This window comes from Mus caroli, unplaced genomic scaffold (genome assembly GCF_978045245.1).
Source record: "Mus caroli unplaced genomic scaffold, Mus_caroli_1 scaffold_6, whole genome shotgun sequence".
Classification (NCBI taxonomy): Eukaryota; Metazoa; Chordata; class Mammalia; order Rodentia; family Muridae; genus Mus; species Mus caroli.
The window spans coordinates 220,901-245,000 of NW_028227261.1; the positions used below are offsets into that span (position 1 = coordinate 220,901).

The window sequence follows — 24,100 nt, forward strand, 5'->3', positions numbered from 1 at the left end:
TACAACCTCAGCCTCAGGCCAGTGTTAGATGACTGAGAGTTCCACTAGTCAAGAACAGGTAACCCTGATCCAGGACGTTACCTAGAAACAGCTCTCTTATTCCTGTGCCTATTGGCAAACATCCTTAGGTTTGGGGTCAGAAGGAAATGCTTCAGTCTTCCCAGAACTGAGGTGATCAGTATCCAGGAGTATATCGACCCCATTCTTGTCCCCCAAACACAGATACTCTGAGTGAACATCAGGATGAGTTGAGTGTCCTGATAACTGAGAAGAGACAGCCCGAAGATGTGGGTTTCAAGAAGTCAAAGTTCACCTATGCTGTATGGACAGCTTTTCTAGGATGGGAGAGGAATGTAGACCAGGCTGTGACACCCCTTACCCCCAGCATAACCCTTTGGTTCAGGGAGGCTGAGCTCAAGTGAGGCTTGAACTAGAGTGTCTAGGGCAGGCAGTAGACTGAGAATCCTTCGTGTGACTAGTCTAGTCAGCTGAAAGGCAATGCCCTAACTCCCAACATTTGGTGCTGGCAACTACTACCTGATTTAGGCTACCTTCCCGGGCCACATTATCCCTGGAAGAAAGTTTGCACCTGAAGGTTGTACACAGGACAGAGCCAGCAGGCCTTTCAATGCTCCCTCTACTCCTAGGCATAGAGGGATACCGAGTGTTAGGGCTCAAGAGACAGGTCTTTCATAATTAGGAGTTTCCAGCAGAGCTGTTGAGTTCGTTATGGAAAATAGCTGGGCCTCCTGGGATCTTTCTGCTGGTTTGGCTAATTGCTGGGGTCGTTTGTCGTTTCATTATAGGTCCTTCCCCTGGGAGCCTAAGAAACAAACATGTCTGGTAGAGTCATGGGGAACACTTAGAAAGGGTCTCAATGGTTTCACCCCTAGACTACCCTAAGGCCATAACCTCTCAGCCCCAGAACCAGAGACCATACGTCCTTCCAAGGCCTAACAAGAAACCTTGCACCACTAGTCTGATTGTTATTGGTTTTTGTTGTTGTTGTTTTGTTGTTTTTTGTTTCTTTGTTTGTTTGTTTTAGACAGAATTTCCTGTGTAGCCCTAGCTCCTGAAACTTGCTTTGTAGATCAGGCTGGTCTTGAACCCAGGGATCCACCTGGAGTGCTGAGGTTAAAGGCGAACACCATTATGCCTTGCTTTATACTAAGAACTCTATAGTCAATGTCCTATCCAAATTAGGGTTCTTAGGGCTGTAGTAAGCTTTCTTTGTGCCAGGCTAGTCCTACTTCAAAGAAGGCTCTAGTAACACCTATGACCTCAGTATTTGTGTCTGTGGAGTTCTAAGGAAATCTGCTTATTGAGGGGGGGCTAGGAGAATGCAGTTTCTTCAAGCTCTGATCAGGAGTATCCAGTCAGAGGCAGTAGCCACAGTTGTGGGCTGGGGCCTGAGAGGTCTGGTGCATATATACAATATACGACCCCACCTTTCCCCTTCTAAGACAGCCTGCTGTGCTCCTGGATCTGGAAAGGAGCTGCTGCCTACAGCTGCTCCCGTAGCCTGGGCCTAGGTGATTAGCTGCCCATGCACCATGTCCCACAGGGGCCTCCCTACCCTGGTTTTTGTTCAACCTGGGCTTGGCGGGCAAGGTGGGGGCAGGAATGTGTGGGCCTCCCGCCCCCTTGCCTGCGTCACCAGAGCTACCTCCCTCTTAGCCTATCAGAGCCCCGGGGGACACACCTGTTTGGGGGCCAGGAGCAGAGATTGGCTGGCAGGCAACAGACACCTGCATTGGGCGGGGTGAGTAGCTACATGTAAGGCGAGCCCAGGCCACACTGTCCTTCCCCCTTCCTGGCTGAGAGCAGTTTCTTTCCTCCTCATTGTCCCCGAGTTGTCGACCTGTGCCAGTTCACTGTGCACCTTAGTTTTTTTTGTGTTTGAGATTCACCTGGAGGGGAGACAGTCATTCTTTCCTGTGACGCCCCAGCTACAACGCCTGAGTCTGAATCCTGGCTGAGGGAAAGTTTGGGTTGATGCCAAAGCTGGTCGTCTAGCCCTATCCACCACTGCTGACAGGTATATGGGGGTGATGGATACCCAAGCCTCTCTATATCCTTTGCAAACGTTAATTTACACCCCACCTACTGGGTTCTAGACACAGGCACAGTGCTGCCTCGATACTGGGGGTGGAGCAACTTGTAGATCTGCACAGCAGTGGAGGATCCTGTCAGGAACCTGTTTGGGCAGGTAGGGGCAGGCAGGAGGGAGGCCAGACAGGCCTTAGAATACCACTCTGTAGGGAGAGGCTGGAGGGCCCCTAGGAGTTTGACATGGAGTAGGGCGAATGGTGGTGACAGACTTGGGACTGCAGATCACCCTCTGTCTAGTGAACTGTGTATTGGGGGAAGCAGAGCAGGGTAGAGCAGGTCTTCCTTTCCAAAGAAGAAAGCGGCTCCTTCAACTGTGCTACAGCTGGGATTCAGATGTGGAGCCATCTTGGGCTAGGCTTGGGAGCCTCCAGGAGTCCACAGGAGGCATCTTTAGACCAGGTGGGTTCAAGCACCTGGAGCGCAGAAAACAGACTCCTGCCATTCCCGGAAATACAGCCTTCTGGAAAGTTCTTTCTTAAAGCAGCCACTGCTGTTCCTGATACTTTTTCCACCACGGTAGGCTGCCGCCTCAGAGGTGGGTGCAGGGAAGGGTGCGGCTGTTGGGCATGAAGACCTCGTCTCTGTTGGTTTCTGTGCTGGGAAGGGCTTGCTTTTGTCAGCAGCCATGACCCAGAGGACCTGTGGTTGGAGGCTGCCTGAGACCTTTAGATTGGTGACAATGGTGAAATCAGAATTGGTCAGTCTTGCACGCTGGCTTTTTCTCACTGTTCATTTCTGAGGTGTTAACAAAGCCAGGACCACACTGGGGAAGACAAAACAGGTTCCTCAAACCATTACTCCAGATCAGGTCCATTTAAAAGATTTTTTTTTTCTCCCTTACATGCTAAATAGCACAGCAGCCATGAATAGCCAGCTATATAAATGTCTGGTTGGAGGAACATCTAGACTGTGCTATGGCGTCTAGGCATGCTCAGCTCTGAGTTTGTACCCAGATGGCCAAACTCTCTGAGTTTAAACTTAGGAGCTGATAATGTTGAAGAAAAAGTTGCCTAGTTTTCTTTAGGCATAATATAGAGTATGTTGTTTCATTGTTCTTGAACAAAATCCATAGGATGTAAGAGTGCAGTGTTTTGATTAATATGTGGTGACTACTTTAAGCCCTTTCTAGGCTGAGCATCCGGAAAAGTAGTTCAGCTTTGTTTTGTTTTTCTGGTAACCTAGATAAAAATGTTGGACCAATCGGTAGATTGTTGAATCAAGCAAAATGTTTTGCATTTATGAAAATGCAAATGAGCCATAAAATATGGATATAGTCCATTGTTAATTTTCAGGCATCTTGGTAATTTGCAAATACTTTATTTGCAAAATCAATTCGCCAGGATGTTCTTAGTGTGTAAAATGGCCTAAGGAAGTTCCCCAGTTGCAGGAGGCTGGTACTCAGGGGTGCAGTGGACCTGGAGGGTGAGCTATATAACCGAAGGGCTAAGGGACAATGCTGACGACTGTGTGGATGAAATGGCGGCTTTGCCTTGAAGACACGTAGTTCCAACAGCCACTAAGAGGTAGCCTGAGTGTAGACAAGACAAGTCTTTCCTGCCCCCACCCCTACCCCTCCCACAGCCGCTGGCATCTAAGTTTGGCTGATCTGCTGTAGGAGAGGTTGAATTTCAGAGCTTTGTTCTCTGGCCTCACCATTGATTAAGGCCCGTTGGGCAAGTTAACCAGCAACTCACTTTTTCACACTGGGAATGCATTCCTCTGCCACAAATTCCCAACTTTCTCTGTCCTTGCAGGGTTAGGGTTAGGATCAAGGTACTCTGGAAAGGGGGAGGGTGTTTGCTGCAGAGGAGCCTTGGGGGCACTTGGCTTCTGGATCCATTCCTTAATTTTCCTAAACTAAGCCTAGTAGATGCTGATAATTAGCTGTGGGGATCATGACCTGAACCTCATTTTCAGATACAACTGACCAGATGGGCACCACATAGGCTCCAAATAGAACCTCTGTTTTTGCTTTTCATTTCTTGACCTATGGCTGTAATTCTGTCATGTTTTTGTCTCTCCCTTCCCCCTGTGCTGAATAAAGCAGTGTCTCTCCCATACTCAACAGTGCTTGGACACCAAGACACCCAGTCCCAACTCATGACTTTTAGAATCTGTTCAGCTTTTAAATTTTGCTGGAGGACTTACAGAATCTGCATTTTGAAGGTTGTCCTACACACACACACACACACACACACACACACACACATACATACACTGATGTCTGAGCACCTGCCCCTGTATATCTTAGCCTGCTAGGCAAGAACATGATTCAGTATGCAGAGGGTGATCTGACCTTTTGTCTTATGCCCTGGCCAGCTTTGTACTTGGCAGGGTCCCCTAGCCTCCCATGTTCCCTAAGAAGTGCTCACCCTGAGTAGTCAAGGATGCAGGGATCAGGCTCATCATTGGATACCATTTTGTCTTCCCTGTTTCTTTGACACAACCAGAAGGGGAAAGGCAACATCCTTGGTGCTTACCCTCATCCAGCTCCCACACTCTTTGTGGCTCTGAAGCCACAAGGATAACTGAAATTCCACTTAGTCCACTTAGTTCTCAAATAGAATCCTTAGTTTGCCAAAGCTCAGAGAGAGAGAGAGAGAGAGAGAGAGAGAGAGAGAGAGAGAGAGAGGAGAAAGTTCTTTTGAAGCACTGATTTTATGGATCTGATAGGATAGAACTAAAAAAGTTCAGGGAGAGGGAAGTGTATCTGCCGGGTGTTTGAGAGCACTGGGAACCTTGTAGGAGATAGACGAAGAGTTAGGACAGTTTCTAAAACCTTAGGCTCCTATAGAGTGTCCATCCCCATCTGCTCAGCCTGTGCTCAGGTCAGGTCCTCAGGAATGTTGGTTTTCAGGAGAGAGGCTGGAGAACTAGCAGCTGCCTGGAGGCAGTGACACCTTTGTTGTGATCCGAGGAAATCAGTACCGGGCTTGAGCCACCTGTATTGTGTCTGTGATAGAAGATATCAGAAAAACATGAGAAGAAATACTTCTGTAAAGACGGAGTTGGGATAAGGAGAGGCACAGATTGAGTCTCTTTCGGTCCCAAGTATCCTTGGGACAGGTGCTTAGTTTCTTGGCTCTGTGTGGGAGACTACAGGCTATGTCCTTAGCAACAAAAGGATCTGTCTATGGGTATGTGATTATTGTACTTATACTGGGGGCTGCTTTTCCCATATGCTTGAAGTGTTGGATCCCAAATCATCAGACAATAAATCCCACTACTGGTCCCTCATCCCAGTATCCTTCTTGGGCCCTGAAAAAGGCAAGAAGGGGCTGGGCAGGAAAGTAGACTTGAACAGTATCCTGGAGACAGAGGCCCATTGAGTGAACCTCATCAACCTTAAGTACACTGTGTACCCTAATGGGACTGGACCTGTTGTCTAGGCTATTCTGTAGTGGATATACTCAGATGGAGGGCCTATCTATGACCTGATCCTGACCTGGCCATTGGTCACATGGAACTCTACATAGCCTGCCTCCCAGCTCTTTGGAGCTGTCAGCCTCTGGGAAGGACTATTTGACCCTTCAAAGTTCTCACCTGGGCCCCAAGCTAGTCCACTGCAGGCCAGGTTTGGCTGGGCAGGGGAGCTTATCTATGGCCATGGGTGCTAAGTCCTTCCAATGGGCCTCAGAGAGGCAATAAGAGGCTTCAGGGCCTATAAGACCCCAATCCTAATTATTTTCTATCTAATTTCCAAAAGAGAACTTGATCTTACTTCAAGCTGTTGAGCTCTCCACTACCTATCTTTGGAGATGAGAATGAAGGGCTTTCTGCTGTTCTCCTGAAGGGGTGCCCTCCTTCTGCAATGCTCTGGGGATTAGGACACTTAGGCATCTGGGCCCTGCCCATGGAATCTAGTCATCTTCAACTCCCTACTAGGCGGCCTCCATATCCAACTTGGGCAGCCGTGGCCATCTTACTGGGCAGCATTGGATAGTGTCTGATCTCTAATACTGCCTGGTAATGATGACGGCGGAGCCCTGCATGCAGCAATGGAGCCGCCTCCTGATCCCAGCCTCCAGGGGCTCTAGTCCACACCTCACCTACCTTATCCAAGGTAGGGCTATGGGGCAAAGAGTTAACCTTGGCGATATGGGTGGTGGGAGGCTTTAGGGAAAGTTCCCCCAAACCAGGCACCTCTGAGGGCCACTCTATAACCTGGGGTAAGGGGCTTCTCCCATTGCCCTGGGGGCGCCCCCCTCCCAATGCCCTGGGAATTAGAACAGTCAAATGCCTGGGTTCTGCACACAATACCCAGACAGGTGCTGCCACCACACCTAGCAGGTGTAAGCTGGGTGGAACTGCAACAAAGGCTCTAAAGGGCTAAGTCTCAGCCTGGGCTCAGAGGGCCTCATGCCAAAAACGGCCTCACCCAGATCTAGGAGCTGTGTACTGACTGACCCCCTAGTGGGGCTACTCAAGCCTGGGATACCGTACCTTCCTGCATCAAGTGAGCACCGACCTATTGACCAACAGCACCTCAAACATGCACACTGAGCCAATGTGTCACAGTCCCCTTGCTTTGGACAAAGCAGACAGTATGAGTTAGGGTCAACATCTCTGCTGGCTTATTGCGATGCATATACAGTCTCTGGCTGTTCATGGCATCAGGTTTCCACTGGGCCTCCCTGAGGGTGGAAACCACCTGTGTCTTCCTGCCAAAGCATACCTGGGCCTCTGTGGGCATCTTACCGGACAGTGCTGGATTTCTTGGCTTGACTCTAACACTGTCTGGTAACGATGTTCAAAGGTGACCCACCATTCGCCGAAGACAGGCTGATGATACACACTTGTCCTCCTGGACTCCAGTTAGGCCAAGGCTGTGTGCTGGACTTGCAGAGGGCCTGTCTCAGCTCTACAGCTCAGCAGTCAGTGGGGGCTGGACTTTGTCCAAGGTGGGAACCCTTGTCTATTACTTCATGCTGGGGCAAGGGATGGTTTCACCATGCCAGGGGTACTGGGGTAGAAGTGGATTGTCACTCATTCTCAGAGCAGCAATGCCCACCTTTGCCAACTCCTCTGCTGGCTAGATTTGGGGGTTCATTGATTCTTAGGGAGACTGTGAGGGTTCGTGAGGATGCTGAGCTAGGTAAGGAGACATGATGGATAGCAGTGTTAGCATAAGGACTATCAGTGCCTATGGGACCAATGGGCATGGGTGGGTTCGGGGACCTGAGCCTGGTACACAGAATTGTGATGTCATCAGCTGTTTCCTAATTAAGAACAAGGAATCTCCATTCCTTCCCAATGGCTGTCCAGAATAGGAACTTTGCCCCAAACCAGAATTCAAGATTACTTCTTATCTTTCTTTACTTGGAGCCAGAGTACAGGGTCAGGGAGCCCCACCCAGCATCAGCCTAGATGGCTCTTCCTGGGGAAGGAGTCTGTTCCTGGCTTTAATGTTACTCATTAAGCTGACAGCCATTCAGAAAACCAAAGAGGTGCTATGACGAGCATTTGCCAAATAAGAGGTGAGCAGATGACTCTCCTGTTGCACCCACAGACTTCCACACTTGAGGAACAGGCAACTGAGCTGGGGCCTGGTAAGAAAGTCCTCAGAGTAGTCCCAGGTCCTGGAAGGGTGAACCCCAAGAATGGCCCTTGGGCCAGAGCAGGCAGGAAGCCAACCCTGGCCTTCCCTCTACAGGTATCAAAGCAAACTGCCCAGATGGGGAGGCCCTTGTACAATGCACTGCCTGCTGATGGATGTCTTACCAGACATGGTTAGATCTGGATGCATCTGTCTAATACTGTCTGGTAATGCCGTCCATCCACGGCCTTATCACCGCTGGAGACGACATCCTCACCACCTCATGGACACTGGGTAGAGACAAGACCTTAATTCATCTGTTACAACTGTCCAGAGCTGGGGTCATCAAGCCCTCTATGCAAACAGACCACAGTTTAAATCTACAGGCCCCCCTGAGCCTGACTGCCTTCCTCTGACCCTGTAATAGCTTTCTGTTATAGCCACAGCAGATTGAGGCCTCCGTATCCATCCTTTTCAGGAATAGTCAGTGGGGCTGTCACAGTCCTATTGCCCCCCATAGCCCACTGGGCTCCACACAGAGGGACTTCAATTTGTAGTCAGTCAGCTGTCCCCTGCAGATTCTGTAGCCCCTATGCTATCAACACTGGTATGGGACAAGAGGAGATCTAAAACCTCGGTCCTTTGTCTCCTCTCCAAAATTCTCAGGTCATGGAACCAAGGAGCGTAAAAGCAAGTCTAACCACTGTGCCCAAACCCAGAGTGCAAAATAGGTATATGGGTTTCAGGGACAGGGGTACTGCCAAGGTGCCAGACCAGGTGATAGTGACTCATACCCAGGAATATGCAGAAGGCTGCACAGCTCTGCATTGTCAGCCTGCTCATGAGTTCTTTCTATGCATCCCATCTCTGGCTCTTAGGATCAGAGAGTCATCTTTCAGTCTAACTCTGGATGCTGAATAGCCCAATCTTAAAGATCCCACCCCACCCCACCCCCCATGTCCCTGAGAATTTTCAAAAGGCTGTTTCTAAAACGGTTGCTCTAGAATGATTCCCAATGCCTACATCATTTGCTATATGAGGAGTTTGAGTGTTGCTGTGGTAAGAACTAGAAGTGAACTTCTTAGACCTCATATACAAGCTGCTGACTTCAGTACCTAGACTTCTGCAAACCTCAAGTTGGCCAATACAGCCTGAGTCCAGCAGAGCCAAACCCTACTTCATCCACTGCCCTCTTGAAGGAACCCAACATGCCCTGACAGATTTCTTAGTCCTGGACAGGCCATTCCCTCCAAAGAACCATTATAGGGAGACTGGACTTCACCTCCCACAGAAACCTGCTGTGCTCCAAGTTCTATGTGGCTGAGGGACTTGTCTGCCCATCGTGCACTCTATAATAGGTGGTCCCCTTTCTGTCATCTCTTCAAGCATTGTAAATAAAATGCAGGCAAAAAAAATCTTTGTAAGGCAATAAATTGTGTGATTTCTGAAATTTTACGTTGATCACATCATTTTCACGGTACAAAACATTAACAAGCAGCCTTGCAAAGGATCAAGCGGAAGACACGGGGATTCCAGTGATCTGTGCTCCCACCAGATAGAAGAGAGACATGGGGCTCATTGTACCCAGCCAGTCACTACACAAACTAGCTCTGGTATGCAATATGTACTCTAGAACATACCAAGGACAAGTGATCCATGAAAATGGGGGCTCCTGTCTCAGCCAAGAGTCAGCCTTGGAGTGAGAATTGGGTGTCTTGTGCAGGGTGTTATGAATGTAAAAGCAATCACTCCACCCCTGAGCTACATCCCCAGCTCCTGGAGTGTGCATTGAAAATATCCTTCATAGCCAGGATCAGAGACAGCTGGCTACTTGTCCAAAGCCTCTCCAGGGTTGGGTGTGCTACCTGTCCAGCCTGGAGGCTTTCAGCCCCAATAACTCAGTCCAGGGTTTAGTAGAAGTGCAATGTGCCCCAGCCCACCTGCAGTCCCACTGTACTATTAGTCTAGAGCAGAGAGGTCTCTTGATCCAGCACTGGACTGACCACAAAGACCTTACCCCCAGCACAGCATAAGAAGGGCAGATCTCACAAGTAGAGAATGACAGCCAATGGGGCACTCCTATCCCCATAGGACTCTGGGCATTGCTGAGAAATGGTGCTCCTTCAGACCTGCCAAGCACAAGCTCCCACACTGTCAGCTTAGACTAGGGAAGGCCACGTGAGTGACTTGTCATGCCCAGCCTCTAAGGGGATGCTAGAGCCCCTTAACATGGGCAGAACCACAAAAGAACCTGAAGGTGAGGAGATTTACAGGGTAGCCAAAGACAACAGTTGTTTTCCAGAATTTCCAAGATATGCCCCTAGGACCTCAAGAAGGCCCTAGGGGGAGTCCTCAAGTGTCTTCCTCCTCTTAGTTCACAGGTCCTGTGGCTTACAGTCACATACCCTTATCTCTGCTTCCCCCTAAAGAGGTCACCAGTCACTGGGTTTAGAGTACACCTGGTTGATACAAGATGACTGCACCCAAAATTCTAACTCACTGACATCTGTACAGATCTCTATTTTAAAAAAGGCACGGTCATGGACTCCAGGATATGGTCCTGGTTTTTGGAAGCACCATGTAGCCCCTGTCAAGTTATTGTGATCCTTGCAAGGCTCTAAAAGATGACAGGAATGTGGATCCATATGGCTGAAAACTTGGGGTCAAAAGCAGGAGTCACACCAGATCCCAAGGACCCCAGCAGGGAACTACAAACTGGCATCAAAGTCACTTTGAGTCATGCTTGGTGTTAGATCCTAGTTCTTTAGGTCTGGATTAAGGAGTCCCTGTGAATACTCAAAATCATCTTGGAAGAATTTATGGGAAGAAGGGGACCTGGAGAGATGGCTCAGTGGTTAAGAGCACTGACTACTGTTCCAGAGGTCCTGAGTTCAATTCCCAGCAACTACATGGTGGCTCAAAACCATCTGTAACAGGATTTGATATCCTCATCTGGTGTGTCTGAAGATAGCTACAGTATACTCACATATCTAAGATAAATAAATCTTTTAAAAATTTTATATATATATATATATATATATATATATATATGAATTCATGGGAGGATGGAAGATGTGGGGCTATGCCCCAGATTCAGTGGGGGTGTGTGTGTGTATACAAGACCCTTACTCAGGAACAGCATCCCCCCAGCCTCTTCAGATCAATTTGACCCATTCTCCACCTCATGCTTTGACCAACTTCTGTAAGGCTGCCCCTCAACTCATATAATGGTCCCTTTCACCATCCACCTAAAACTCTTGTTTACCTTTGGGCAGCTGCTGAATCATAGTTCCCTAGTAATAGTTGCGTGGAGACAGTTGCCAGGTCACCACTGTTGTATCCCAGCAGAGGGTTCCTAAGACCTTGCAGAGCAGGTAAGAGAGACTAGGTGGTTACAAGCTGAGGGTCCTGACTAGGACTGAGGCTGAGTCCTTGACCTCCTGTGCCTCATTTTTGACTCTTTCCAGAAGTAGATAAACAGGAGAGAGGACTGGGCAGAGACTGGGCAGCTTGGCTGAGCTCAGGCCTCTGCCAAGGCCACACTCTCCAAACCCAAGTGTCTCAGCCAACAAAGGCGTGTCTTGTGGGGTGGGACTGGTCTATGTGGGCAACTCAAGTTCTGGGGAGGGCTGGGATCCCTTAGAAGGAGTTCTTTGCCTAGAGCCATGTCTGTCTCCCCCAGAACTGACCTCTCAGAAGGGCCACCTCCTGAGATCCACAGAGAACGCATCCCCAGACAGTGAGCGCAGCTTGGGAGGCACCAGCCCTTCAAAAAATGTCAGCACCTTCTCAGAGCCCTGTGTTGCCAAACGTGTGTGTGTCTAGAGAAAACTTCAGCAGAACACTGACATGGTCATTTTCTTGGCCATCTTCTTCAGGTTTAAACGCATCTCCTGCCCATTGTACCGGGGTGTGATTTCCTGCCGGTCTTTTTATCTGATCAGGTAAAATGTTTATTTTAAATTTATTATAAAGACTTCAGGCTTCAGTCTGGCTCCTCACCTTGAGCTTTCCCTTAACTTTTATGTAATATCACAAGATTCATGACCACACCATTTGCTTCAGTATTAGACAACTTGCTTCCTGAAACTGTAACTGAAACTTTTAGTGTAAAACTTCCTTTCTGGATCCTGGGTCTCCTCCTCAGAGAGGCCCTGAAATGTGCTTCCTAGATAAGGGCAGTAGCGGGCAGCTTCCCAGTTTAGATGCTGTATCCCAGTCCTTCCTCTCTTGGGTAGATAGATCCCTACTCACTCATTAGGTTTTCTATGAAGTTTTTGTTATTTTTGTGGGTTTTCCTTGGTTTTGTTTTTTAATTTTTTTTTTAAAGATTTATTATATATAAGTACACTGTAGCTGTCTTCAGACACTCCAGAAGAGGGCGCCAGATCTCGTTGTGGATGGTTGTGAGCCACCATGTGGTTGCTGGGATTTGAACTCTGGACCTTCGGAAGAGCAGTCGGGTGCTCTTACCCACTGAGCCATCTCACCAGCCCTGTTTTTTAATTTTTGAGGGAAGGTTTCATGTAGTGTAGCTCAGGCTGGTCACCAATTTATATAGTCAAAGACTATCTTGAACTTCTGATCCTCCTCAAGTAGTGGGATTCTAAGTGTGCAATGCCATTCCTGGTACAGGGGATCAGATCTTATATATGCTATGCAGCACTGTATCAGCTGAGCTATATCTTGAGCACTTGCTATTTTTTTTGTTTCACAGGGTCTCTCTCTATGTAGCCTAGGCTAGCCTCAAGCTTTTGGCAATCTCCTGTTTTCTGCCTCCCAGGTGCTGGGATTACAAGCTTGAGTTACCACACCTAGCTTAGCTTTAGTAAATATAGATGACAAAAAATAATTCATAGCTGAATTCAATGTTAAAATAACAAGAATACGAAGCTAAGAAAGTGATTGCAGAATCACACACCCACACCTACACTCCTGCCCAGTTCTAAAGCTCCTATCTCAGCCTTTTCCTGGGAGCTTTTCTTTTCTCGGTTGGGAAGGGATCTCCAGGCACTCCTGGATTCTTCCATATTTGCAGCCTGTCCTCTAGAGAGGTATGAGTTTCTCGTTCCAGGATTTCTCTCCATCCTACAGAACTTTTTGGATTTTTTTTCTTCTCCTGTTGATTCAGTAGGGGTAGAATTGATAGACATAATGCCTATATTTGGCCTTTCTTTGTTGTCAGTCAGTCTATCCACAGACCTGTCTTCCTCCTTAAAGCTGACCTGTTCCTATCCAAAGGCCTTAGCTTGTCTTTTCCTTCCCAGTCACAGAGTTCTATGTGCTATCTCTTCATTCACCCCTACCCAACAAACTGGGTTTATTTACTTGATGTGATGGGAGGCACAAACTTTTGTCTAGGAATTAATTTAAAAGGGACAACATCTGGGGCAGGGGTTCTGGGGGAAGAAGAGTTGATGGTAGCTATAGACAGGTTGTGCTAGTAGGACCTGGGCTGAGCGCTTGGGTAGCCATAAACCGATAGGACCTTTGTTTGGGGCTTGGAGCTTCTTTGACCTTCAAGTCTGCAGATGTGCACTCTACCAGCAACAAGACTGATGGGCAACCTCTTTGCAGCAGACACAGAGGCCACACTCATCGAGGCCAGGACAGTCTTGGCCGAAGAAAACTCACTAGGCAGAGACGGGATGCAAAGATGGCTCTACACCCACAGGCCAGAAGGCCTCATGGCCGTCACAGAGATGGAAGTGAGGCACAAGCTGAAGCCACAGCCCAGGATATGGGGAGGCTTCCTTCCCCAAGCAAAGTGGGTGCAGCTGTCTGTCCCATTCAAGGGCTGGGACATCGGGCTGCTCGAAGACCCCGAAGGGGTATAGGGACTACATCTGCCTCAAGGGTTCCTCGCCCTGGTGCCCTTATGCCTGCAACACGAAACCGTCCAAGATTCATCCACTGCCGGGGTCAGCCCCCTCGAACCCGTGTCAGCTCCAAGAGATCCAAACGGTCCAGGATCCATCCATGCCACACTGAGGTGCCAGGTGAATGCAGAGGGGCCCTGGGACTGGTTACACATGCCCTCAAGTCAGGGCCTCCAGGGACAGCATCTCAGAGGGAAGAGGTTAGGCTCACACTAGACCATGCCCAGCCAGCCAACCAAGCAGTCCCTGAAAGAAGCTAACAAAGGTCCACATACTAGGGACACTATGCTCAAGAATCTGCAAGCTTTACCTGTCCGTACCATCACAGTGGGCACTCACTACCCCAACCCCATTTAGTGCAAGTTTCTCATCTCTCCTGGTTGACCATAGACTCTTGAGTCACTCATGATGTCATCATAGACATTGTGACCCCTGCCCTCTGGAGACATCCCCAAATCATGTTTGTATGGACTCCTGTCTCACACTCTAGCCCACTCCCTGCATGGAGCCTTTCCTACTGGTAAGGAGGGTGGAGACGGGGCCACCCTCTTTACTCCCAATGTAATCTCCACACTACATGGACTCTGCCTGAGTCCATGGCTGGTAATGTCTCCTTTCTTGGGTGTAATGACCCTCAGGCCTCCTAGTCAGGTCTGTATTGGGCTGAAGAAATTGGGCTGGGTCCAGGGGGTCTGGGTTAGTTCCCAGCAGCTTCTGGCATTGGCTGAGCTCAGACAGATTGAATGGGTACCTGCCCATTCCCCATCTGACACCACTGGTCTTCAGGCTGGACCCATGAGAAACGGATGGGGAGCAGCGTCGAGGAAGGGCTCCGGCCTGAGCTAAGTCAGCTGGACCAAGATGCAGGTGGGGCTTCTGACAGAAAGGAAGAGGGGCAGGAAAAACCTTACTGAGCCAGAAACCCAGGCTCAGTACCCACCTATCCACAGACGACCTGGAGGAAGAAGAAGCTGCCAGACTCCCAGTGACTTCCCTGGACGGGGAAGTCCTCCTGATGGAAGGAGACAAGCAGCCCAGTCCCGGTCAGGGCCCTTTCTTCTACATCGGAGGCACCAACGGAGCATCAATGTGAGTAGAGTTTGGGCAACCTGATCTGTATTCTCACCCCTGTCTTGGATCTGGCCCAAGATATTGCTATAGGCAGCCATTCCTGCCATGCCTTCTCCAGGGAACCCTAAGTCCCCCCAGTTACTGCTGCCTTCTACCCTGCAGAATCAGCAACTACTGTGAGAGCAAGGGCTGGCAACGCATTCAGGACAGCCACTGTGAGGACTACAAGCTAAAGTGGTGTGAAATCAAGTGCAGGGACAACTACTGCAGCTTTCGGGAAGGTAGGAGACATCCCTGAGGGTAGGGGATTGGCACAGCCTTAAGGTGCCACCCACAGATCCCTATTTGTCTCACCAGGCCAGCAGTTGCTGTTCCAACTCCCCAACAACAAGCTGCTTACGACCAAGATCGGGTTGCTCAGTGCTCTGCGGGAGCACGCACGCACTTTGAGCAAAGCCAGGATGCTGCCCAGTACCCAAACCAAGTGAGCCCACTCTGCCAGCCCCAGAGGCACACCCACTTCTACCTCCATCTGTCTCTTGGGACCATTTCCCCACTCCATAAACTCACCACTCCCTCTGCAGATCCTCAGCATTCAGTATCCTACCCAAGATATGGGTCAATCACTAGTCCTGAGCACTCTTCACATATTCCACTTTTCTTCCCACTGATCTTCCACTCTGCCTCTATGGGAGCCCATGGCCATGATTCCCTATGCGGAGATCTATACTCTGTGCTCACAACAGCCACACATGGAATATCCCCCAGTAGTCGTTCCCCCCAGAGTCTCCCCCAGGCGTCATCCATGGCTCCTTGCCATTTGGACATCATTTTGTTCTTTCTTAGTCACCCGATTTTCTCCACCATTTAGCCAAGCTGAACCATTCTGGTTCACTCATTACTTGCTAGATCTATCTACTCATCCAACCAACTTCTTATCTGCCCCTTGAGGTAGCTTTTTGATCATGGACATCCATAACACCATATTGACATCTGCATGTCCAGCTGTCCACTTCCCACTAACTTGTGCCAGCAACTCAAAGCCATTTTTCTTTTTTCTTTTTTCTTTTTTCTTTTTTTTTTTTCTCTGTACAGCCCTGGCTGTCCTGGAACTCACTCTGTAGACCAGGCTTGCCTCGAACTCAGAAATTTGCCTGCCTCTGCCTCCTAAGTGCTGGGATTAAAGGTGTGCGCCACCACTGCCCAGCCAGAGCCGTTTTTCTAAGACATCCATCTGACCACCTACCTCTATGCCCATCTGTACTTTCATCTGCACATCCCATCCACACCTCCAAACGTGCCAGAGATAGGTACTCAGACCAGGATTTATGTCCCTTTGGGATGCAGATTTGGAGACGGTGCCTTGGCCCACAGAAATAGATGCTGGGAGGCACTGTCTTGGCACTGGAAACCAACCGACATAGAAGAGGACAATAGGGAGAGAGAAAGCAGGGAGATGGGACAGAGGAATCACTGTGAATTTGGTAGCCAGAAGGTTGGCTGCTGCAGAGAGTCTGAAAATATGAGACTCATAAAAGAATGTTCTACAAGGGTATAGTATGAGCAAAGGCCTTACAAAGGAAATAGCTGAGAAGGCTGGAGGACACAACAGTAAACATCCCCTCCAGCTAGCCTACAGGTCAAACTACCAGATAGATCACTGGCCAAGTCTGAGACAAAGGAGAGCCCTCTTCATGTTTTTACTTCCATGCTCTCCCAAGGGTCCTGAAAATGGAAGAGTTTTTTCCAGAGACCTATCGGCTGGACATTAGAGATGAGAGGCAGGCTTTCTTCGCTCTATTTGATGGTGAGAAGCCCCTGGGTAGGGCCAGGCACACTAGAAGGTCAGACAAGATTAGGTCTGGACCCTAGCAGGGTGGGACAGGGCCAGACCTGGGAAAAGTAGAATAGTTCTTGAGAGGAAAAGTGAAGCCCGGGCTCAGGATCCTAGTGGTTTCTGGTGTTGAGGAGTGGGAGAAGGAAGGGTTGTGGCCTTAGTTAGAGGTAGTGTGGCGGGGCCAGGGCCATAGGCGGGTCATGGGTATGATCAAGGGGAGACAAAATAGTCTTCTGACCTGGGTAATCAGGGTAATCAGACAGTGAGATCAGGGTAGGATCAGGGTTGGATCCAGCTTGGCTGTTTGGTGTGGTCAGAGCTGAGGGAAAAGGATAAGGAAAGGGAAGGTCAGGGCCAGGGCAGGGTGAGGGATGGGAGGGGCAAGGAGTACTCAGGGCCACAGGCTCGGGGGTTACTCCCTGCAGAAACCCAGATGTGGATCTGCAAACCTACGGCCTCCAACCAGGGAAAGGGCATCTTTCTGATCAGGAGCCAGGAGGAGGCTGCTGCCCTGCAGGCCAAGACCCAGAGCATTGAGGATGACCCCATCTACCGCAAGATGCCCTTCCGTGCACCACAGGCGCGAGTGGTGCAGAGGTGTGGGCATGGATGCCAGGAAGGGCTTGAGTCTCAGTGGGGATAACCCAGCCTGGCTGTTGTCTGTGGATGCTGGTGATAGTCGTCAGTAGTGCTGCAGAGCATCCCTAGGCCATAGCAGGCTGTAGCATACCCAACCAACCTGCCTGGAGCAGCCCACATCTAGACCCATAACCTGTTCAGGGGCGGGTGTGTGTGTGTTCACATTTAACTGGGGTAACAGGCAAGACTTCCCCTAAACACAGGCTCCAGGGAGGGGTAGCCAGGGAGTGTTTGGTCACTTTGTCCTCTGTCATGCAGCTGTCTTTCCTGTTCTTCAGCCCAGCCAGCCAGCTACAGCCTATCTGCAACACAGAGCTGACCAATGACTCATCTGCCTACAGTGGGGCCCAGATCCTCAGTTTCACATGGCACTAGCAGGGAAAACTCAGCTCACACTTAGAAAGGTCCCAATAGAGCCTTATCTACCAATATGGACCCTTTCTCTGGCCACAGCTGTCATTGGCTCCCCCTTTCTCCTTCCATAGTGCCCTTCCAAGCATGCTCTCCTTACCTCCAGTCTTGAAGACATGAAGTTTCCTAGGTGGAATGCCCTCTCCCATCACCAAAACCATTCACCATTCACAGGTCCAAAGTCAGCCTTCCTTCTCCAGACAGCCCTCCCTGCCACAGGGGCCCAATCTGCTCCCATAAGTTTCCTAGTAAGAGCTGCACCAGACACTTTCAGTGGGTAAAGATTTCGTTATGATGCCCTCTTCCTAATTCTTTTGAACAGTTCAAAGTCCTCTTACCATGCTCAGCCAGTGGTCATATCTGGGACAGGTGGGAGGCAATGAGGAAACAGTCCTTGTGGGGATGACAGATCTAGGCCAACTGGCCAAGCAACTCAGCCCCAGGTGCCCCTGTGGTACCCCCTAGATATGTCCAGAACCCGCTGCTGCTAGATGGGAAGAAGTTTGATGTGCGCTCCTACATGCTCATTGCCTGTGCCATGCCCTACATGGTCTTTTTTGGCCATGGCTATGCCCGCCTCACCCTCAGCCTGTATAACCCTCATTCCAGTGACCTCAGTGGTCATTTGACCAATCAGGTAAGAACCCCTTATAGGAGAAGTCCTTTTCCTAAAGGTGTGGATGACCTCTGAGAAAACTCTCATTGTTTGGGAACAGAGGAAGGACCTAGTTATAGACTGCCTGCCTAGGTGTGGAAGTAGCCTAGTCACTACTTCCTTTTGCCCAAACAGATACTCTGGTGTCCTAAGTACCTTAGAGCCTAAATCCTTTGAGTCAACTCCATCAATGTGCTGACCAAATGCCTAATTAATGGGAGGTCTGGAACAAGGATTCCTTGTTCAGGGTCTGTGGGGATTGGCTGACTGGGAAGTTTCAAATCATAAAGGTATATATGCACAAGGGTCTCATAGGCAATTCTCATGGGAGATGGGAATAAGGCTCTGGTGACAGTCAGAAGGTTAGGGTAAGGCCTTCCTAGAGGGAGACCTACGGAGGGTAACCTCTAGGCTCTGCTTGTGTTGTAGTTCATGCAGAAGAAGAGTCCCCTGTACATGCTGCTGAAAGAGAGCACTGTGTGGAGCATGGAGCACCTCAACCGATACATCAATGACAAATTTAGGAAGACCAAGGGCCTCCCCAGAGATTGGGTCTTCACCACCTTCACGGTCAGTCTAGCTTTGAGTCTTGTTTTATGTGCATACTGCCTATGGGTTGGGCTAGGCACATGGCTTTTAAGAATCACTGAGGCCTGTGTAGTTTGACTGAGGCCATGCCTGATGTTTCCAGGTATAATTTTCTATATCAGATTGAAGGGGCAAAAGTAGATATCCTTGTATTCCTTCTGATGTGAGGGGAAGGCTCACAAATTTCCTTCTCTCCCTAGTTTGCTAAGCATTTTTAAGGGTAGGATGCTGAGTAATGTAGAATGCTGTTCCTATACTAATTAAGATGATCATCTGCTATCTTTCTTTCATTCTATTCAAGTGTATTGCATTGATTAGTTTTCACTACTCTTACATTGCTGGGATAAATTCCAGGTGATGGTAGTATATAATAATTCAACTGTACTTCTAGGTTTGATTTTATTGTATTTAAGAATTTTTGTCTTGGTGCATATAAGTAATCGACCTATGGCTTTTCTTTAGTATTTTATCTGATTTTGATATAAAAATATATCATATTCCTTTTATATATAAAATATCTAAAATAATCAAATTATTTGTAGAAATGGTTTATTCTGGCTCAAAGGTTTGGAATCTGAGCAGGGTGTATCACCCTATCTTACGCCTATGATAATCTGCCCTACTCAAGTTTGAGAGACTGTAGATGGAAACCTCTAAAACTATAAAACAAAAATCTTTCCTCCTTGGAAACAATTCTCTTGGGTATATGTTACAGTGAGAAAAAAAAAAAAAAAGAAACAATATACACTCCATAAAAGCAGCCTGGACTTCCCTTTGTGGAAGGGTTTGTCACTGTGTCTTACCACCAGCCTCAAGCTCATTTGATTGCTGTCTACTAAGATTTTCTATTGTTTGTGTTTAGATTTTTCTATTACCTTGTTAGCTTTTCCTAGGGATTTTTTTCAGTTCTCCTCGGTTATATAATATGTTTGATCTACAGATTCTTACAGTATTTCCTTAAATTCATTTTACTATGTTGGGCATGCTGCTGTTCACTTTCAATCCCAACATTTGGGAGACAGAAGCCAGCAGATTTCAAAGTTTGAAACCAGTTTTGCCTATATAGTTCCAGGCCAATGATAGTTGCATGATGAGATCTACCAGGGCAGGGGGGAGAAGAGGAGAGGAGAGAGAAGAAAAAGAGGAAGAGTTAGAAAAAAAAGAGGGCCCGGCGGTTGTGGCGCACGTTTTTAATCCCAGCACTTGGGAGGCAGAGTCAGGCAGATTTCTGAGTTCCAGGCCAGCCTGGTCTACACAGAGAAACCCTGTCTCAAACAAACAAACAAACAAAAAAAGAAAGAAAGAAAGAAAGAAAGAAAGAAAGAAAGAAAGAAAGAAAGAAAGAAAGAAAAGAAAAGAAAAGAAAAAAAGAAAAAAGAGGAGGAGGAAGAGGTTAGGAGGGAGGGAAGGAGGGAGGGAGGCAGTGAGGCAGAAGGGGAGGGAGGGAGGGAGGGAGGAGAAGGAGAAGAAGGTTGAGAAAGAGAAAGCCAGGAGGCAGGTAGGGTAACACAAAGCCCGCAATCCTACCATTTGTGAGGTAGAGACAGGAGTATCAGTAACTCTGGGTCATCATCTACACAGAGAACTCAAAGATATCCTGGTCTATATGAGATTCTAGTGCAAAGAAAACATTGTTAAGGGCTAGGGTTATGCTCAGCAGTAGAGCATTCGCCTAGTATGTGCAAGAGCCTTGGGTGCCAACCGACTATACACAAAAACAAATTAATGAAAACTTTTAATCCCAACATGTGCTGTAATTTAAAACTGTTCTCATGAGGTGGAGGAGATGGCTCTATAATTAAGGACACTTTCTCTGTTTACAAGCATGAGTTTAAATATCCAGCATCCATATAAAAAGTCAGATGTGGCTGTGCATGCCTGTAATCCCAACACTGAAGAGTGGTGATGGGTAGACCCTAAGAGCTTGCTGTCTAGCCAGCCTAGCTGAAAGAGTGAGGTTATAGTTCACTGATAGAGTGATAAAAGAAGACACCCTCGGTCCTGCTGTGCTCTCTGGAGGTATATGCACAGATGTGCATATCTGCATACTCACATGCATATACCACACACACTGTACACACATACCACACCACACAGTTAGGCACACATGCACACACATCTTCTTACGCATTTGAAAAGATCATATAATCCACTATTCAATAGAAGGTCTAGTTTTTTTTGTTTTAAGAGAAAGTGGATATGTATAGATCAGAACAATTTCATAGAGTTGTACTCGGATGTTGTTTTGACCTCAATATTCAATATTCTAACCATGGCTTATATATGCCTATGCTCACACCCATTATGTAAACACATACAATAACATTTAAAATGAGGGTTGGTAAGGTAGCTTAGCTCATAAGGTGCCTGATGTCAAGCCTAACAACCTAAGTCTCATTCCAGGATTCATATGGTGGAAGGAGAGTTCTAAAAGCTGCCCTTTGATCTCTACATGTGTGCTGTGACCCTCTGTGCCCCACCCCACAAAAAGGATGTAAAAATGTATTTAACATTGAGTGTGGTGGCATATGCCTTTAATCCTAGCACTCAGGATGCAGAGGCAGGTGGATGTCATGAATTTGAGGCCAGCCTCATCTACATAGAAAGTGCCAGGCTAGTCAAGACTACTACTGAGTCTTAAGACATCATAATAAGTCATCTTGTTAGTCTCTTTTAAATAAATACTGTGTGTGTGTGTGAGAGAGAGAGAGAGAGAGAGAGAGAGAGAGAGAGAGAGAGAGAGATATATGCTAGGGTGCTTTTGCCACAGTGGACATGTGGAGGTCACAGGACAACTTCATAGAGTCAGTTTTGTTATTGTTATTGTACCTTAATATGGGTTCTAGGATCAAAGTCAGGTCACTAAGCTTGCACAACAAGCATCTTTATTCACTTAACCACCTTATCAGCCCTGAAAAATATGTGTGGTTTTGGTCAAGTCTTCTGTTTACTCTTTAACAATCTATGTATATAGTCCATTTATATCTTTTTTGTTTGTTTATTTTTTTGTTTATTTTTTTCCAGACAGAGACAGGATTTCTCTGTATAGCCCTGGCTGTCCTGGAACTTACTCTGTAGACCAGGCTGGTCTAAAACTCAGAAATCCACCTGCCTCTGCCTCTCAAGTGCTGAGATTAAAGGCATGTGCCACCGCTCTGGGACAGCTCATATGCTGTCTTATATTTAACTATATAATCGTCTTTACTAGGGCTCTTTATTTTATTTCTTCATATACGTTCAAGTTACTGATGGAGGAACAACAGAGCAGGCATACTTTGTTTTTCCTTGTGTGTAAATGTCTCTTTGGTTTTTATTTATTTTTATTTTTTTTTTTCGGTTTTTTGAGACAGGGTTTCTCTGTATAACCCTGGCTGTCCTGGAACTCACTTTGTAGACCAGGCTGGCCTGTCTCTTTGTTTTTTGAGACTGGGTCTCACCATGTAGATCAGGCTGATCTCAATCAAACTCATAAAGATCTGCTTGCGGGCTGGTGAGATGGCTCAGTGGGTAAGAGCACCCGACTGCTCTTCTGAAGGTCCAGAGTTCAAATCCCAGCAACCACATTGTGGCTCACAACCATCCGTAATGAGATCTGACGCCCTCTTCTTCTGTACTTACATATAATAATAAATAAATAAATCTTTAAAAAAAAATCTGCTTGCCTCTGCCTCTCCAGTGTTGGAATTAAAGGTATGTGCCACCACACCTGTCCTCATGTGGAAACATCTTAATTTTCCTATTGTTAAAAAAGATTTTCAATTTTTTATGTGTTTGAGTGCTGTGTGTGTGTGTGTGTGTACCATATATGTGCTTGGTACTCAAAGAGGCTTTGGATCTCTTGGAACTGGAGTTATAAGAGGTTGTGGGCTGTCTGATGTGGACACTAGAAACATAATTGTAGCCTTTTGCAAGAATAGCAAGTGCTCTTAACATTTTGAGTCATTTCTCTAACTCTTTAACTTCTCCATTCTTGATTTACTGGGCAGAGGAATTCTTTTTACTCAGTGTGTGTGTGTTTTGTGTATCTTTGTGGTATCTGTACATGTACAACATCTACATGGAGACCTCTAGTCAAGGTGTGTCCTTCCTTGAGCACTCTCTACTTTTATTTTTTTATTTTTAATTTTTTAAAATTATTATTATTATTTGGTTTTTTGAGACAGGGTTTCTCTGTATAGCCCTGGCTGTCCTGGAACTCACTTTGTAGACCAGGCTGGCCTCGAACTCAGAAATCCGCCTGCCTCTGCCTCCCGAGTGCTGGGATTAAAGGCGTGCGCCACCACGCCTGGCATTTTTTTTTAAATATTTATTTATTTATTTATTATGTGTAAGTACACTGTAGCTGTCTTCAGACACTCCAGAAGAGGGAGTCAGATCTCATTACGACTCACAACCACCATGTGGTCGCTGGGATTTGAACTCAGGACCTTTGGAAGAGCAGTCGGCGCTCTTAACCAGCCATCTCACCAGCCCCTCTACTTTTATTTTTTAAGACAGTGTCTCTTACTGAACCTGAAGGTCATCAATTAAGCTAAAATGGCTAGACCATAAGCTTCAGGGATCTGCCTGTCTTACCACCACCACTGAAGACTAGGGTTATAGGCATTCAGTTGTCATGCCTGACTTCTTATATTGATTCAGGGGACTGAGCTCAGTCTGTGTTTTTACAGCTGGCACTTTTCTAACTAAGCTTTTTTTTTTTTTTTTTTTTTTTTTTCAGTCTCTGGAGATAGAATTCTTGGTTGTAGTTTTTTCTTTCAGCACTTTGAAAATGTAAATTCATTGCTTTCTGGCCTCATAATTTCTGAGGAGAAATTGACTATTACTCTTATTGGGTATCCTTTTTATGTGATGAATTGCTTCTCTCACTGATTTTAATATTCTCTTTGTCTTTTTATGATTTTGTATGTGCATGTGTTCATGTGCATGGGGGATATGTGTACAATGATGGAGGCCAGAGATCAGCATCAGATGTTCCTCAGGTGTCACCCATCTTTTTTTTTTTTTAAAGACAGGGACATATTCATTGACTTGAAGTTTTCTGATTAGATAAGGACAGCAAACCTCAGGTCTCTGCCTTCCCTGAACAAGGATTACAGATAAAGAACCATCACACGAGCTAACATGGGTTCTGGGGACTGAACTCGGGTCCTATACCTGTAGAGCATGTACTTTGCAGATTGGGCTATCTTCCAGGCTCTCTCTTCTTTTAAAAGTTTTTTTTTATGATATGACAAGTCTAGAATTTATTCTTCTTGGACTTCATTACACAATTTAAATTTAGAGATCAAATTTAGGAACCTTCCTGTCATTTCTTACAATGCTGTTCCCTTCCTTTCTTCCTGAGATTCTCAGTAGATAGATCATTTGCT

The 24,100-nt window shown here is 47.2% G+C and overlaps 1 protein-coding gene and 1 long non-coding RNA gene across 4 annotated transcripts in view; one reads left to right on the forward strand and one right to left on the reverse strand.

The window, feature by feature from the left end:
- Positions 1–1,776: 1,776 nt before the first annotated feature.
- The window catches only part of Ttll10 (tubulin tyrosine ligase like 10), a 27,427-nt gene continuing 5,103 nt past the window's right edge, over positions 1,777–24,100 (forward strand). The window contains exons 1-13 of one of the 3 annotated variants that reach the window (XM_029476630.2): positions 1,777–2,038; positions 11,331–11,425; positions 11,527–11,592; positions 13,226–13,356; positions 13,444–13,647; positions 14,314–14,394; positions 14,478–14,616; positions 14,761–14,879; positions 14,956–15,082; positions 16,320–16,405; positions 16,861–17,032; positions 17,951–18,122; positions 18,570–18,710. In XM_029476630.2, the coding sequence (XP_029332490.2) occupies positions 11,424–11,425; positions 11,527–11,592; positions 13,226–13,356; positions 13,444–13,647; positions 14,314–14,394; positions 14,478–14,616; positions 14,761–14,879; positions 14,956–15,082; positions 16,320–16,405; positions 16,861–17,032; positions 17,951–18,122; positions 18,570–18,710 (1,440 nt within the window). In that variant the 5' untranslated portion in view covers positions 1,777–2,038; positions 11,331–11,423. Of the gene's footprint in view, positions 2,039–11,330; positions 11,426–11,526; positions 11,593–13,225; positions 13,648–14,313; positions 14,395–14,477; positions 14,617–14,760; positions 14,880–14,955; positions 15,083–16,319; positions 16,406–16,860; positions 17,033–17,950; positions 18,123–18,569; positions 18,711–24,100 lie in introns of all 3 variants that reach the window. The other 2 variants (XM_029476628.2, XM_029476629.2) reach the window with 2 other exon arrangements.
- Positions 22,031–24,100, reverse strand: part of LOC147004045 (uncharacterized) — a 2,622-nt gene continuing 552 nt past the window's right edge. The window contains exon 2 of the long non-coding RNA XR_015047272.1: positions 22,031–24,100. This exon is cut by the window's right edge and continues 24 nt beyond it. This is a non-coding gene — a long non-coding RNA (uncharacterized LOC147004045).